At 45.9% G+C, this 16,872-nt stretch overlaps 1 protein-coding gene across 27 annotated transcripts; it reads right to left on the reverse strand.

The window, feature by feature from the left end:
• Positions 1 to 211: 211 nt before the first annotated feature.
• On the reverse strand, positions 212 to 11,635 carry GJB6 (gap junction protein beta 6). Of its 27 annotated transcripts, none has more exons than XM_070520348.1 (5): positions 10,772 to 10,909; positions 7,975 to 8,121; positions 6,790 to 7,074; positions 3,118 to 3,552; positions 212 to 1,739 (listed from the first exon to the last, which is right to left on the reverse strand). In XM_070520348.1, exon 5 carries the CDS (start codon positions 1,722 to 1,724, stop codon positions 939 to 941), a length of 786 nt encoding a protein of 261 aa, XP_070376449.1. In that variant the 5' UTR covers positions 1,725 to 1,739; positions 3,118 to 3,552; positions 6,790 to 7,074; positions 7,975 to 8,121; positions 10,772 to 10,909; the 3' UTR covers positions 212 to 938. The 27 variants fall into 27 exon arrangements, with proteins under 27 accessions (XP_070376449.1, XP_070376446.1, XP_070376460.1 ...); XM_070520345.1 differs by having other exon boundaries at positions 7,971 to 8,121; XM_070520359.1 differs by lacking the exon at positions 6,790 to 7,074 and adding an exon at positions 9,423 to 9,791 and having other exon boundaries at positions 7,971 to 8,045; positions 10,772 to 10,907.
• Between the last annotated feature and the right edge of the window lie 5,237 nt (positions 11,636 to 16,872).

Below are 16,872 nucleotides of genomic sequence, written 5' to 3' on the forward strand. Positions count from 1 at the left end.
TCCTAAAGCAGCCAACTCCTCTCCCAACTGAGGACTGGGTGGGCTGCTCAACTGAGCCTCTGCTCATCTGATGTGAGAAGGCACGAGTCCCAGCTGAACTCCCAGCAACCCGCCAACTGGCAGGTCCCAGCAGAAGGAACCCAACGGAATCCTCACACCACTAGGACGAGGGCGCCTGACCCACAGTGAACAGAAACCCAGAATGCGTAGGAAGGCTTAAGCAATGGGGCTGATCTTTATTGAGGCGACCATATTCACGTGTCAGCTGTTCACAATGACTGAAATAGGCTAGTTTTAAAAAGCTTCCCGCTTCTACACAGCTCGGTCGACATTGACAAAGCAGTAAAAACATATGGTATGATGAACACGTTCCACCTTAAGAGTATCAAGATAGTTCATACATTTGTCAATAGACAATTCAAAACAATATTTACAACAAGATAGACCCTCTGTAAGTTCAAAATTTAGATACTTATGGAACAATTCTAAAATTAACATGGTATGTTTTTCCAGGTAAGGAAGACCAGTCATTATAAAAATACATAAATTCAAAGTCAGAACTAAAACATTCAATCCTATAAAAAATCTTTTACTAATAAAAGTATCAATTTCTACATAAATGTTTTTTATCAACAACAGTAGCCTACTTAAATTTTCAGGAAATACCCACTATGTCAGACAGCCCACTTGCACGTGTTAGAGCTACTCAAGGCACAGTTGTCATCCCGTCTTAGTTTTCAGAGACGGCCCACATATGTGATTATGTTGCATATTAATGGCACAATTATTCTACAAAAAGTTAACTCAAGTATCTATGTATTATGAAAACTATTTATAAAGACAAAGTTTTCAGCCCAGAGGGGGTCTTCAGGCTGCCACTGCCTTCAGGAGAACACAACAGTTTTGTTATGAGTCAGTTACATTGAATTTTGAAATGTTTAACTTGGAAAACCTGTGGTTGCATTTTGACCACTATCTGAAATCAGCTCATTCATTTCATTTTGCTTACTCTCTTTTAGGGCATGATTGGGGTGATTTCTTTGGGTCTGTCCTCTTTTTGATCTCCTAAAACATACTTTCAGCAGCAGGTAACACAACTCGGCCACATTAAGCAGCATGCATATCACAGAGGCAGAGATCATAAAAACGGTAAACACAGTTTTCTCAGTAGGTCTAGAAATAAAGCAGTCGACAAGATTGGGGCAAGGGTCGATCCCACATTTCAGCACCCAGGGCAGGTGGTACCCATTGTAAAGGAAGTAAAACACGTACATGAAGGCTGCCTCAAAGATGATCCGGAAAAAGATGCTGCTGGTGTATGTCCACCACAGGGAGCCCTCTATCCGAACTTTCTGCTTTTTGATGTCTTCTAAGTCTTTGAATTCATTCCTCTTCTCTCCTCGCCTAAACTTGCGGGCGGTCTCATGTCTGTAGTAGGCGACATGCATGGCTACCAGCAGGGCCGGGGTGGAGACGAAGATGAGCTGCAGGGCCCACAGCCGGATGTGGGACACGGGGAAAAAGTGATCATAGCACACGTTTTTGCATCCGGGTTGCAGAGTGTTGCAGACAAAATCATCCTGTTCGTCACCCCACACTTCTTGAGCAGCCACTACAAGGATCATGACACGGAAAATGAAGATGACAGTGATCCACACCTTCCCGATGCTGGTGGAGTGCTTGTTCACACCCCCGATGAAAGTGTGCAGGGTACCCCAGTCCATCGTGCTGGTTTATGCCTAAACAGACAAAAATTAGCAAAGGTTAATTAATGGAGAGTTCCTTTGATTTTAGTAAACAGTATGGTGATCTGGAGACTGAAGCAAATTTCTCTTAAAGCATGTTGTGATACTTTGCAGCTTCAACCCCTAAATGCTAGTAGTAGGAATGCTCACTCTAGAAACCTCCTAACGTTTCTGAACCAGAAATGACTGTTGGGGAGTTTAAGATGATCTTGATTTCACTGAATTCAGATTATCTATTAGGCTGCTGGTTGCCATGACTCCAGGAACTTGGGTAAGCAAAGTCATTTCCAAGTTCCCTTCTAATCACTATGTAAACCCATGTCGCATCACTTTGATTTTGCCCAAGGGATCACAGAGGTCCCACAGTAGATTTAACTCATAGAATGGCTTATCCAAGAAAAAATCATTCATTGGAATGACGTAATCTGCTTCACCCAGCAGACTAAGGGAAAAAAAAACTAAACACTGATTAGTTTACTTTAAATATTTCTATCTATTGCTAGCTTGAAGCACATTTGCTATAATCATGTGTTCTTAGGAAACCTAATATCATAAACTACTGGAAGATTCTCTTCAAAGAGAATCACAAGCTTTCACAAAAAGTGCTTGTTTGTTCTCCTTTGTGACCAGGGCCAGTGTCGGCTTTCCCTCCCCAACAGGTCCCACGCACACTGAGTGCCATGGATGGAGGAACCGGCTGCGTGGCCACGCGGAGCCTCCCTCGCTGCTCACTACGGATTTCACGGCCTGAGAGGACCGCCTGACTTCTGCAGAAACTTCAGCTACAAGGCAAATACATGCCTCCTTATCCTCCACTGCCAGAGAAGACTAAAGAACCGGTCAGCATTCTCCTTAAAAAAGAAGGGGGTGACTAATGAAGCCACTGAGAAGCTTCTGAAAGTAAAAGACCCTTTCTTCAGAAAAACACACTCATAATTTTTCACAGCCCCTCTCAGGGGATGAGGGAGTCACTAAAGTCCTTTTGCTGATCCACCTTAGAGAGACTCTTGCACCTGAACGCACGCGGAGCACATGGGAGTCAGGCCTCGCCTTCTCCGGCTGCCCGCCTCCCTCCCGGGGCCTGTTCCCTCCTCCACAGGTCTGCCTCCTCTGCATCAGGTTGGTTGCTCTTTGAAGCAGCCTCAGCCCCTCCAGGAGTGCCCAGCACTCAGCCGCTGAATGAGGTGCTCATGTGTGCCCCAGAAGCAAGATCTTTAGACTTCAATACAGTCAGCCGGTCCATATTGTAAGAGGCACACTCCCATTTTAGGTGGCTTCCTGAAAAGTTGGTCTTTTGCCCTTGGTTTGGCTTTTAGACACCACATTTTTCTCAGAAAGACATGAGATCTAAGGAAGCAATGCCAGCACCCACCTTATACGTGTGTGTGGATCCTCCTCTGTCTGAAGGAGGCACTGGAAGTGGGGGGCACATGCTGTGGAAAGGGAGTGAAGGAGGGCGCGAGCAGGGGCACAGCCAGAAATGTCCCCATCACGAGTCTCTCCAATTGCCTTTTCCTCTTCCCAAAACATGCGGAGCAAACATATAGGAAAACTCCTCCCTTTCATCTCATTGCCAAAGCCAAGTAAATAACAACCGCCAAGCCTTCCCTCAGCATTTATTGAGCGTCAACTGTGTATAGATGTCAGCTATTTCATCTTTGAATCCCAAGGCACAGTCTGGTTCCTAGACTCAGTAGGTTCTCAGTACAGTTGTGAGGCAGGAGGAATCACGACCAGAGGCGCTGAGGAGCCTTCCAGACAGAAATGCCTTCCCGTCAGTGGACTTGGCAAAGGTGCTGGATCACAGCTATGCAGAGTGGGAGCACAGCACATGTCAATGGGCAGAATGGGGTGGGGCGAGGTGGCCACCCTTCAGTACCTGCCCCTGCACTTGATTATCGAAGACAGGATAAAGCGATGGCGGAATTTCACATTCCAGATTCTTCCCTTCTGAATAATCCATAAGAAGGAGTCAAAGAACAGCACTTAAACAAACCGGCACACTCAGACTCCTTAGGGCTCCCAGGCCCCGGAGGCCGGCCAACAGTAAAGGAGGTGCAGCTGGCAATAAGGAGCCTGAGAGAAATATTTTTGGGTCAAACTGAAGGCTTTAGTGCACACCGGCCTATTCCAACTCCATTAGCCAGAAAAAAGTAAAGGACTTCAGAACGTTTATAGATCTCAGACGTTGTTCAAACACCATGGAGCAGGAAAAGTTTTAAGACAGAATATGATAAGAGCATTTGGATTGTTACATCCAAACCAAAACTGAGCTAAAAGCTTACACTGGGGCACAAACGGGAAAACTCAAATAATGGTTTTAACTTAGCCCAGACTTCAGGGAAGTATATTAATTTTTTAAATGAAAAATAAGAGAGAGAGAGAATTCCATAGCTGAAGACTTGTAAAGCAGGAATGAGGGTTCCTAAGTGTGTCAGTAAGGGTCTGAGAGAGTCAGCAAAGGAAGGGAGGGCCTTGGCCAGCCTGAGGAGCTCAGATTTTAAAGTGACAAAAGATGGAGGACAACTCAGATCACCACACACAGGAGGAGGGGCCCAAACCTGTAAAAGCAATGTCAGGAAGCTTAAACACTAAATGGGCCAAACTTTACCAAAAAAAACAAGGGAAAATAAAATTAAAAACAAAAAACATAAAAATTAGATACTCCAGTCAAAAGAAAAAAAAGAGGTGGGCACAATGCTTGGAGTACATGGGATAATTTTAATTAATAACAAATAAAAGGCAGAAACTCTTATGTTGCTTCCCCTACTTTATCAAAGAGAAATTACTTAAAAAATTATTTCTAAAAATATAGTACAAGAGAGGTAGGGAGCTAGTGTCGACTTTCTGAGAAAGAGCTCCAGACTCCATCCTCAGAAGAACTGAAAGTTAGAGTACTGAGAGATCTACTGAAAGGGGGTCAGAATGTTATGATTCAGAATGAGAGCAGGGCAGACACCTGGAGAAGGATAAATAAGAGACAGTGTACATATACGAATGAGGGAACTTCCTGTTGAGCCCCCAGCAAAATGCTCCAACAGCATCACTGAACCTCTTTCTAAAGAGTTGCTTTTAGTATGCTAACAGTGACCATGATGATGGCAATAGCACATCTTAGTATCAAAATGATGTTTATAGATGACCCTCATATCATCAGCAAGTTAGTTGTATTTTCAGGGTTCATTCAGTAACTACATCCTCACATTGTAATTAAGGAATATCAGTATTCCTTATAAGGAATATCGTTATAAGCAGGATATTTGTGCCATACAACAAGGATGCTGAAAAGAAACTGAAGCTGAGGCTATATGAAGAGAGCAGAGTGCCCGGCTCCCGGGGCAGCCCACATCTGAAGTGTTCTGTTCACTTTTCAAGAAGACACCAGCACGCTGGCGCGCTGGAGGGTGTCTGCAGGAGTGCAGCCAGGCGGCGGAGCTCAGAAGGAAGCTCCCAGGAGAAGCAGCTGAGGGAGCTGGAACCCTTCAGCTTGAGGATGACTACGAGGCACATGGCAGCAAGCCTGGTATGCGTGTCAGAAGGATTTGATGTTTGTGTGATCTAGGACTAAGCAGTGGACCCAACGGTAGAGTTAACAGAAAGCCAGCTTTCGCTTTTTAAAAAAAAAGCTGAGGAAATTAAATAGGCACAACTCTTTAAACACAAACTCTTTCAAGTTGTGGTTTCTCATCCTTAAAGCATTAATCAGAGGCTGTGTGAGTGTCTGTCAGGGGTAATGCAGAGGGGCCTCATTCAGGAGTAATGTTCTCAAGGTTCCATAATTAAAGTGTATTTATTGAAGCCTCTCTTTCATATAGCACTTATCCATGGCCTAAAGAGATTTCTAAGGTCCAGAGTAAATGCATCTTTGATATAAAAAGTCATTTTAGATAATATGAATTATGTAATTAATTTTTAGTCCCTGATAAAAGTCATTATATTAAATTTTCCTAATTATTGCTGTTCTGTCCCAGAAACATTTCAGGATGTGCCCAGCGGGGAGATGGGAACATATACATCTTCATGTTTAACACAGCTTTCAGCAGCTCTTACCCTAGGGGGTTAGTCTCGTTTGTCTATAAAATGAAGATGTTCTCTAGTCAGCCAATAAACATCTCCCACGGAAGTTCGGTTAATTAAATGCCCAATCAGTGAGTTCTTGATTTATCAAAGTTCACATTTTCTCAAACCCCCCAAAGTGCAGAGAATTCAGACTCGCCCACAGGTAGGAAGGCTGTTTTCCCTCTGAGCTCTCTCACTGTAGCTCGCCTGAACACTACACACCTGTGGGGGCCAAGGACCTGCCTTCTAGGAAGCAGACCCATCAAGGCACAAAGGCCAGCTTAGCTGAATGAGTCTGGAGAGGCTGAAGTCAAGGATGAGGTCAGGAGGTCAGAATTCCCCCCCAGAGTATTGTCCCAGCTTCCTAGAAGCAGGATCCTTCACTTCGGCTCCTTTGGGCTTCTCCGTCTTTAAAAACAGGGTCAATTATGGTGACAGTAGCTTTGGTTATTTCTTTTGACTTTTCTGGGTTCCCTAATTACACGCTCTGAAGATGTTCTATCAAAGTAACAAAGCTCAACAGACAATAATCTATTTTACAATACTTATTGACTTCAACTAAAAATCAGCAATTGACCTGTGCCCTTAAAGGAAGAAAAGGAGACGAGATGCCTAAGTCGCTATGAGAAATGAGCGATTAAACCCAGATACAAGTTTGTCTAGCCTACTGGTCACTCAAGACAATTAATCGGGCTGGAAACAAATCATCTGATTCGCAGTATCTTCCTGCAAGAGCAACAAAGGCCCTATTATTTAGCAAGTAGAAGTGACTGGAAAAGGAAGAGCTGTTTTCCATATTCTCCATCATTCCCTTGCCCTAAGTGCCGCGGGAAGGGCAGTCAGTAAACCAACCAGTGTTTCCTACAGTGAAAGCTTCTCTTTCCACCCTTTTGTCTGGTTCACGGCATTCCTGAGGGTCTTGCCAGTGAAGTCCCAGTGTCTGTCTGCATATCATTCTTCCCGGGCTAAGGGTTGGGGAGCTCACCTCACAAGGATCAGGAGACAGCTCTGGGGCTGGACCGCCCCAACCTTCCTGACGCCTGGCTGCAGTCACTGGTAACGCCTGGCTGCCCAGGACACTCTTCCCCCTCCAGGAGCCCAGGAGAGGAGGGGCCTGGGGGAGGAGGCAGCTGACAGACACCGGTGATTCAGCATGTTTGAAAGGCGAACGTTTGGCTCCACTTGCTCCTCTGACTTGACCCCTCAGTGGGTCGAGGCCCACCCTGGCTGGGGGCAAAGAGACTTCGGGGCCCAACCCTCAGCCTCTCCCCTGTAAAAACACAACTCCTGGGGTAACCGTTCATGAACATTTCGGTTATAGAAAACTTGAAGGTCAAATACTCTTGAAAATCACTTTCTAAAATAACTGCATCTATCGGAACCCTTGGCAATTAGCATTAGTAAACAAAATCTCTCTTTCCTTTCATGCTTTAAGCAGGTTGCAGCCAATGAGGGAGCTTTTTCAGTAAAAAGTAAAACATTAACTCTTTGTAAACCAGAGATGTTTATTTTAACTGGTGCCTTTCTGGCTCTCACTTAAGGAAAGAATAGATATGCTGAGTTTCCGTAGTCTTTAATGTCTAAGAATGCGGTTACACTTAAGCTCAGAAAGTTGAACTGTATCTGGTTTTGTGGTCCCTCCATAGCGAAGTCCACGTGGCCTTTGTGGTCCAACAGCTACCGTCCGAAATACTCAGCTCTAAAAATAAGTTAACCATGGACCTTACTTCTGATGATACACACAGTATTATGAAAATAGACTGTTCTTCCCTTTTACAATTCAAATAATTTGCCGATTAGCATTCTGCTTCAGTCATATAATTTCCTGATTGTTTGAAAACTTATTTCAGAATTTAATTGTAACTAGGTTGCTTAACAATGCCATTTTAGTTTCACTGATGAAAGAACCACAACTAAAGCCCTAAAAACGATAGTGCTAGCCCTCAGCATACACCAAGAGGGGGAAAGTATCTGTCTAGATAGTTCTATTCCCTTTGGATGGCCCTTTGAAAGTCATTCAGTGACCTTTGATAGACTGGAGAAAAGAACACATTCCCCACAACTGCCCCGTCAGCTCTGGACAGCAGAGTCTGCATTGACAAAAGGCAACGGCATCAAGGCCAAACAAGCACCCCTGAGACTTATTTCCAAGGATGCACAGCTTACCGACCCCGAGAAGAATTAGGACAAGGTTCTCTCTTCAAGGGCCTTAGGCTTTCCTCTTCTTCACCATTTGATTGCCTAGAAGGCAAGGGTGCACAGTGACAACGTGAGTATAAACCTCGGCGCTGTTCCTGGAGGACTGTGAGGATGTTACCTGTTGAGGAAAAAACGGGAGAATGTGGCATATTTCTTTAGCTCCTCCCCCTGGGGCTGCTGTAGGACCTTTGTGGGTATTTATCCTTCATCCCCAGCACTGTTATGAGCGAAGTCTGGAGACAGCCAGTTTCCTGATGCTCCATAATTCAAACACACAATAAAATCAAAATAAAATCCTTAGTGTGGATTCTTTTCCCTATCAAAATAATAATAATAATACTCAAGCCCATTCCCCGAGCATTAAAAAAAAGGTAGAGAATTTCAGAACCTGGATATGCTCCCTTACCCCCCAAATCAGCAGTCTAAAAAAAAAAAAAAAAATCTCAAATTCTTTCCTTAATCAAGAAGAATCTTTATCTTTTGTCTCTAGAAATTTCAGGTCATCCATGGGACAACTGGACAGCTAATTTTTAAATATAATGACTGACAATTTCATCAACTGTCCTTTCAAAGTAATGACCAGTTGGGGCTGGCCTGGTGGTGTAGCGGTTAAGTTCGCACTCTGCTTTGGCAGCCCAGGGTTCGCTGGTTCGGGTCCCAGCTGTGGACCTACACACTGCTCATCAAGCCATGCTGTGGCAGGCCTCCCACACATAAAATGGAGGAAGCTGGACACAGATGTTAGCTCAGGGACAATCTTCCTCAAAACAAATAAAAATAAAAATAATGAAATTTTAAAAAATCAAAGTAATGACCAATAATAAAGTGATTTAGGATTTATATACTTCTTCAAAATTAACTCAATAAAAATGAAAATTTTTTTCTGTTTATGGAGTCTAACTATAAAAATGGACGATTCATAGAATTACGTGTATTTCTTAATCCATTTAAAAATTCAGACTTAAAAAATAATTTGCATTAAGCAGCCTCTCATTCAAGTAAACCTATGTTCCTCCCACACGTCTAAGTCTAACCAGAGTTAAATGACCCTGGGAATAAAAATGAAGGAAGGCCCTTTGGGGACCCAGTTCCATTCTAACGGATCAAGCAAGTAAAACGGAAATCTTAAAACACGATAATGTAGCCATGGGAAGGATTATGCCCTCATGACCAGGAAGCTTGGGTCGAAATGATTTTCCCACAATTTTATTCTACTTAACATTTTAACTAACGTAGACAAAACTCCCAGCTCCTGGAATGTTCAGATTGAATCAAAGATGCACGGTGAGGATTTGCTGGTTAGAATTTTTCCGTCACTCTATTGAGATCGTTTAGTCAGACTTATTGTAGCTCTCCTCCTTAACGCTCTTATAATTCAGAAGAGAAAAAGTACGAGAAAGAGAATGAAGTCACCATTACCTGTAACAGAGTTTGTTCTCAAATAAAAGCACCAGTGACGCAGCTGAACTGACTAGTGTCCTCCAGGTTTCCGCCACCAGGCGATGGCAATGGGGAGCCCTCTGCCCCCTGCCCCCAGTTATGTCACAGGCTGGAGGGTGATGTGCTCTCTCTTCATAACCGCCTTCTCCCCTCCTTGGCAGAGTTCAGACAACACCCCCAAACGCTCTGTCTGATCCAAACAGCAGACAAAGCTCTCCACAGGAGCAGTTTTGAGCAGCATCCCGCAATTCTAAGGAAACTGCACTGGGGCAGGACATTTTCTTCTAGAACAGTGGCTAGATTCTACCAGAACTGGGGCAAGAAAATACTTCTACGGCATAAAGTCCACTGAAGGAAAAGAAGAACGTGCATGATTAGTCAAACAGGCACTAAACCGACAGGGACTGCACCTAGGGGACACCCAGGTTGCTGGGCAGAGTGGGTGCAGCGGCTGCCGGGCCCTCGCCCTCCAGGCACCCGGAGCTGCTTTCAGGCCACACTCCCCTCAGACTCGTCCTGCTCTCCAGGACGGGAGGCCAGCCCAGTTCAAAACACCCACGATGCCAGGAGACCTGGGACCGGTCTGCTTCACCAAACAGGAAGTACCGCTGGCGCCTCCACCTTTTAGCTGAGATGTGTCACTAATGACACTTAATTATTGTTGTCCAGTAATTGTATTATTGTCACCCCGTTTCACAAGTTCCCCGGGTGTGCATCACGCAGCCACACGGGTCAGTTCTACCAGGGACTTAAAGACTGGCCGCGAATCGCAGGGTCTGGCTGAACTTAAACCTTCCTCTCTTGAACTGGCTTTCCTCCCCGGCGAATCCAAGCGGGCCTTTGGGAGTGACCCACAAAAACTAAGAAAATCCAAAACGCAGCGAAGGAAGTGGGGGAAGGGGCAGAGGTCCCCACCCCAGCCATTTATACACACGAGGTGACACATTTATAAAACCTGTTGTGCGAGTCAAAGGGGGACCACCTGGGGTAAAAGTCGAACCAGCACGCAGAGGGCGCGGGGCCGCGCGGCCCCGGAGGATGCGGATCCCGAGCGATAAGGTTGCCCTGGGCAACCCACGCGGACGCCCACCCCTACCTGCAGCCCCTGGAGGCGGTGTGCCCCGCGGCCACCGGGCCCCCCGGGGAGCGCTCGCCGACACAGGCGACAAGGGCGAGGAGGCGACAGGCTGCCGCCCTCACCTCTCGGCATCTCGGAGGCGATTCCTCCGCCCGAGGGGCCGAGATGGCGCCGCGACCCGCCGCCTCGCACGGCCCGCCAGCGCCCCGGGGGCGTCGTCCCGGTGGCAGTGCGCCCGGCGCCCTCTTACCTGCTCGGCGGGCGCGGGGTCCGGCGCGGGGCGCGGGGGCAGGCGGGGCACAGGCGGGGGACAGGCAGGGGGCAGGCGCGCCGCCGGCTCGGCCGCCGCGCGCAGTGTGCAGTCGGCGCTCCGGGCCGCGGCGCTCAGGGCCCGGCTCCCACCTGCCGCGCCTTTTAACCGCCGCACCCCGCCTCTGCCTGACGCTTCCCGGGCGGGTGCGCGAGGCGAGCGCGCGGGGGCCGACGCTGCCCGCCCCGGGGCGCGGGGCGCACACGGCCCGCCGTCGGGGGCTCGGGCGCGGGGGCTGGTGCCCGAGCGGGGCGGCCCAGGTCTCCCGGCGGAGCCTCTGCGCGGGCTGGGGGGCCGCTCGGCGGAGAACCCCGCGCGCCTGGCACGACCCCCTAGGGAGAGGACCGAGGCCAGGGGGCCCGCCGCCCACGGCGAGGCTTCTGACCCAGGACCCGCTGGGACCGGCGTTAGGGGCAGGTTATGTTTTTGTCGAGACACATCCTCCTCTTTTCTGGAGACTGCCACCCTCTTAGAGCCCGCCGGGTACCCGCGCGTGACCTCTCCTCGAGAGCAGCCTGGAGGCACAGTGACTGTTGTTCTTTATTAATTAATGACCGCTTGGAAAGGTTAAAGGGGTTATTTTTATTAGTTACCTCCGTCCTTTGAAGCCTTCTCCAGGGGAAGCAGAGCGGGCCTTCCTCAGCCGGCCCGGCACACCACATGAAGACCCTGCTCGGCCCCCTTCCACAGGCAGGCTGCCAAACGCCCAGGGCCAGCCCAGGGGCCGGTGCAGGGGCTGGTGGGGTGGAAATGGTGGAAGCTGTTTAGGGACCCTGCTTTACAGGTTCAAACCTGTCCTACACCAAACAAGAGACATGTGACTTGCTTATTCCACAAAACTGTTTGGTAGTTAAATGTCGGCATCTAAACCATGTACTGCTTGGTAGGTCAGAGTCTCTCATGCCACAAGTTTAGTGGTGGTTCTTAAGATGTTTCTTCAAGGTCACAAAAGATGAACAAGACTATGTAAAAATCCACCTTTCATAATATTTTGTTTGAGAACAAGGTTCGCAGAGAATTGCTCCTGAGTCAGATAAGTTTAGAAGAACACATTGGGGTGGCCCCTGGAGTGGCCTTCAATGTAGTGGTGGAGATATGCAAAATCCTGTTTTAGGCTTTCTTGTGAGACAGACCTGCTGCCTTAATGTGTCCTGTGCCTTGAATGGTCCTCCTCTCCACAGTTTGGCACCTTTCCAGTCTTCTGTCCACCAATCCCGGCAAATACTTCAGCCAGGCACATCTGTTTGTGTAGCAGAATGGCTCAATTCTAAAAGCAGATTGTAACCTTTGGGGATCATGAACAGTTTAAGCCTTTTGCGAATTCCCACAGCGCTGTGTAAAGCACTTTGCAGGTAGTAGATGCTGCTCCATGAGTATTTGCATATCATTGGCAAAGCCCAACCAGCATAGAAGATAATCCTGGAAATAGCTTTTGCTCCTTAAGTGTGACTGCCCACATTCTCACTCCCACAGCTGCTTCCAAGCAACACTCTGTCTGATCAGTTATATTTTGGACCAATGAAGTTGTTCCGGGACCCCTGCAGGAAAGCACTTTTGAACCAAAGTAGTCACAGAGTATGTGTTGCATTTGCTCAGGTGTCCAGAAAGGGAACCGTCTCCATGCTGTGCAGAAATCTCTTTTTCCTGTTCAGGTTACCTGTACTGGCCACACGGTGTGGTGCTGGGTTTTTGTTTTGTCATTCGTCTCTTAACGCTTCACTCCCTCATTCAATCCTCACTTCTCCTCAGATGGTCCTGTCGCAGCAGAAATTAAGTATGTACTATATGACACTCATGGACTTGAAATGTTCATTTGAAAACTGAAAAGTTAGTTAAACGTTTTATGCTAACGATATCCGAACGTATGTCAAGTGTTGACTGATTGTTGACTTTGTGTGCCTAACATGAAAAACCTTCAGGAGATGATACAACCCTCCTGTCCACTTACAGTGACACACAAAGCTAACAACAAGACTTTTGCAGTCTTAATTGGAATCGGTGCCATGAAACTCATTTGACTGATATCTTCCTTCTGCATCTAATGATGATTTCCAAGACCATAAATTTAATCAGCACAAAATATGCGAAGTATGGACCTCCCTTTGCAATACCAGGAGGTTTGAAGGGATGATGGTGAGATGCTCTTTTGAAAGTCTGTGAATTCTCTGGGTGGCCTTTCATGCCCTTATTTACGGAGACTCCGTGCCCGTCGTAGGCCGCTGGTGCACACTCACAAAGTGACCGACACTGGATTGCTCAGACTTTCACAGACTAGGCTGGAAACACAGACAGGGACCCTTCTTGGTAACTGACATAGTCCTAGAACCTGGAGGAGAGGAACTCTGTGCCCCCTTCGAATAGAAACTAACATTTGCCTATTCATTCGATAAGAAAGCCTACATTGGACAGGCCTATGTTAGGCTGGGGACATAAAGCAGAGAGTTCCTGTCTCAAGAGTTTTCTAGTTTGATTTGAAAATCTGTGTGCAAAGGTTATGTGAGATGCTGTTGAAAGGATAATACAATACTGTACGGGGTGCTGGGAATCTGATGTCGTGAGTCTCAGGTGAGCCCAGGAATTTTCGTTTTTATCAAGCGTCTTGAGTATTGCCGGTAGAGGTGGTCTAAGGACCATGCTTGGAAACATGTTAGTGATGGATGTTCTTTGCTTTTTCATTATGGTAAAATACATATAAACTCGCCATTTTAAATTGTACAATGTATAGAGGCATTTAGTACATTCACAGTGTTGTAACCATCGCCACTATTTAGTTCTAGCATATTTTCATCACCTCAAAAGGAAACCCTATAACCGTTAAGCAGTCACTCTGCTTTCTGTCTTTATGGATTTGCCTATTCTGGATAATTCATATAAAAGGAGTCATACAATATGTGGCCTTCTGTGTCTGGCTTCTTTCACTTAGCGTGACGTTTTCAAACTTCATCCATGATGTAGCATGTGTCAGTACTTCGTTCCTTTTAATGGCTGAAAATTTATCCATTCACGTGTTGCTGGGCGCTTTGGTTGTATCTATCTTTCAGTTATTGTGAATAGTGTTGCTATGAACATTCGTGTGCAAGTTTTCGTTTGAACACTTGTTTTAATTCTTTTGGGTATAAACCAAAAGAGCAGAGGAACTGCTGGGTCATACGATAATTCTGTGTTTAACTTGAGGAACCAACAAACAGCTTCCCAGAGCAGCTTCCCCATTTTACAGTTCCACCGCTAAGGTATGAGGGTTCCACTTTCTCCACATCCTCACCAACACTTGCTGTTTTCCATTTTTTTCAGTATAAATTATAGCCATCCTAGTGGGTGTCAGGTGGTATCTCATTGTGGTTTTGATTTGCATTTCCCCGATGTCTAGTGACACTGAGCATCTTTTCATGTACTTGTTGGCTATTTGTATATCTTTGGAGAAATGTCTGTTTGGTTACGGATGTTTTAATGTGGCAAAGTGATTTACAAATAATATCTCAACAAATTTTGAGTACCTGCGATGAGCAAAATGTCAGTTGCTGCCTGACTATAACAATTCTCTGTTCCATTCAGATTTTGCTGTGATGAGGTAAGGACTTTTCTGGGAGGTTGAGGTGTATGTTTACAATAGCCAGTGCTTTTGTGAAACTGAGAAGGGGCTCAGCAACCATCTCATTGTGAAGCAGTTATCAGAAAGTGTGCCTCGGGGCCAGCCTGGTGGTGCAGCAGTGAAGTTCGCTCATTCCGCTTCTCATTGACCCAGGGTTCACAGGTTCGGATCTGGGTGCGGACATGGCACCGCTTGGCAAGCCATGCTGTGGCAGGCATCCCACATATAAAGTAGAGGAAGATGGGCATGGATGTTAGCTCAGGGCCAGTCTTCCTCAGCAAAAAGGGGAGGATTGGCAGCAGTTAGCTCAGGGCTAATCTTCCTCAAAAAAATAAAAAAAGAAAAAGAAAGTGTGCCTAGTGTCCTCCTCTTTCTGTCTGTGGGCACTGGAAGTACTGAATTAGCCTGAGGTACTGATTACTCCTCTGCAGTTGCTCCCTAGTACTCCACGTTGACTTCCAAGGAGATGAAATAAAAGCCTAAGCTATGGTTTGGGTCTATTTACTTTTTGTAATAAACTTTTTATTTTACATTTACAGAACAATTGCAAAGACAGTAGAGAGAGTTACCGCATCCCCTGCACCTAATATCAATGTCTTACATTGGCGCGCTACTTTGGTTGATGATTAAGGAACCAATATCGATACATTATTTTTCACTGATCCATACTATATTCAGATTTCCTTAGTCCTTACCCCATGTCCTTTTCTGCTCCGGGATTTGTATCCAGGGTCCCACATGACATTCCATCTTCACGTCTCCCTTAGGCTCCTCTGGGCTTGACATTTTCTCAGACTTCCCTTGTTTTTGATGATGTTAATAATTTTGAGGAGTACTGGTTAGGTATTTAGTAGAATGTCCCTGAACTGGGGTTTGTCTGACGTTTTTCTCGTGATTAGATGGGGGTGATGTGTTTTGAGGAGGAAGATCATAGAGGTAAAGTGCCATTTTCATTACATCATAGCAAGGGCACATATTATAATCAACGTGACATCGCTTTTGATGTTAAGCTTGCTCATCTGGCTGGGGTAGTGTCTGTCAGGTTTCTCCACTGTACGGTGACTCTTTCCCCCAGTTTCCACACTGTCCCCCTTGGAAGGAAGTCACTGTGCAGCTCACACTTGAGGGGCAGGGACTTTGCTCCACCTCTTTGAGGGCAGGGCAGCTACATAATCATCTGTTATTTTTCTACGTGAGAGATTTGTCCCTTCTCCCCAATTAATCATTTATTCAATCATTTGTTTACAATAGTCTCTCCTTGTCACTGTGGTTTCAGTTACCTACAGTCAACCACCATCTGAAAATATTAAATGGAAAATTCCAGAAACAAATAATTCATAAGTTTTAAATTGTGTGCTGTTCTGAGTAGTGTGATGAAGTCCCACCCCCTCCTGCTCTGTCCTTCCCTGGACGTGAGTCATCCCTTTGTCCAGTGGATCCGCCATGTATAGGCTCCCCGCCCATTAGTCACTCAGTAGCCATCTTGGTTATCTGATCGACTGTTGAGTGCTATCACAGTGCTTGTGTTCAAGTCACCCTCGTTTTGCTTAATAATGGCCCCCAAAATGCAAGAGTAGTGATGCTGGCAATTCGGACATGCCAAAGAGAAGCCATAAAGTGCTTCCTTTAAGTGAAAAGGTGAAAGTTCTCAACTTAATAAGGAAAGAAAAAAGTCATACACTGAGGTTGCTAAGATCTATGGTAACATTTATTACAGTATATTGTTATAACTCTTCTATTTATTATTAGTTATTGTTGTTCGCCTCTTACTGTGCATAATTTATAAATTAAACTTTATCATAGGTATGTAGTGTAGGAAGAAACATAGCATATATAGAGTTTGGTACTATGCATGGTTTCAGGCACCCATGGGGATCTTGGGACGTATCCCCTGCAGATAAGGGGGACTATTGTATATCAGAATGGACTCATGGATGTTTATTTTATACATTGGTTTATAATCTAATAAATACTACTTTATTTATTTTGTTGTTCAAATTGTTTCAGCTTTGGCCATTGGGAACTCTTTCGTTTGGTTCCTGTTTCCCTTTTGATATCCATCCATCATGGTGTGTGTGTATGTGGCTTTTTTTTTCTTTTTGGTTGTTGGAGAGCTCACTGTCTGTGACTCTGCTTGCTTATTTGTTATCTGCCTCCTCACTCATCTGTGGGCTCCTTCAGGGCAGGAATCGTGGCTATGTTGTTCACCTCTCTGTGACCCTGTGCAAGCACTAGTGCTGTGCTTGATGTATTCCGGAGGCTCAACAAGTGTTTGTTAAATGAATGAGTAAATTCGAGAAGTATTTGTTGAGTGGATTAATTGAAGATACTAGAAGAGCATGGTAGGTGAAAATATGGGGGAAAAGAGTAGTTCCAAGATATCTTAGAGTCAGTCAGGTGTCTGTGTACTTGAGAGAGAGCCCTGGAGGAAGAATGGGGCCCTGTGCTGACT

This window comes from Equus asinus, chromosome 11, assembly GCF_041296235.1.
Source record: "Equus asinus isolate D_3611 breed Donkey chromosome 11, EquAss-T2T_v2, whole genome shotgun sequence".
In the NCBI taxonomy this organism is placed as follows: domain Eukaryota; kingdom Metazoa; phylum Chordata; class Mammalia; order Perissodactyla; family Equidae; genus Equus; species Equus asinus.

What these genes read in the sequence shown, in the direction of transcription:
- GJB6 (XM_070520342.1), bottom strand. Translation starts at nt 1,724, where the DNA reads ATGGACTGGGGTACCCTGCACACTTTCATCGGGGGTGTGAACAAGCAC.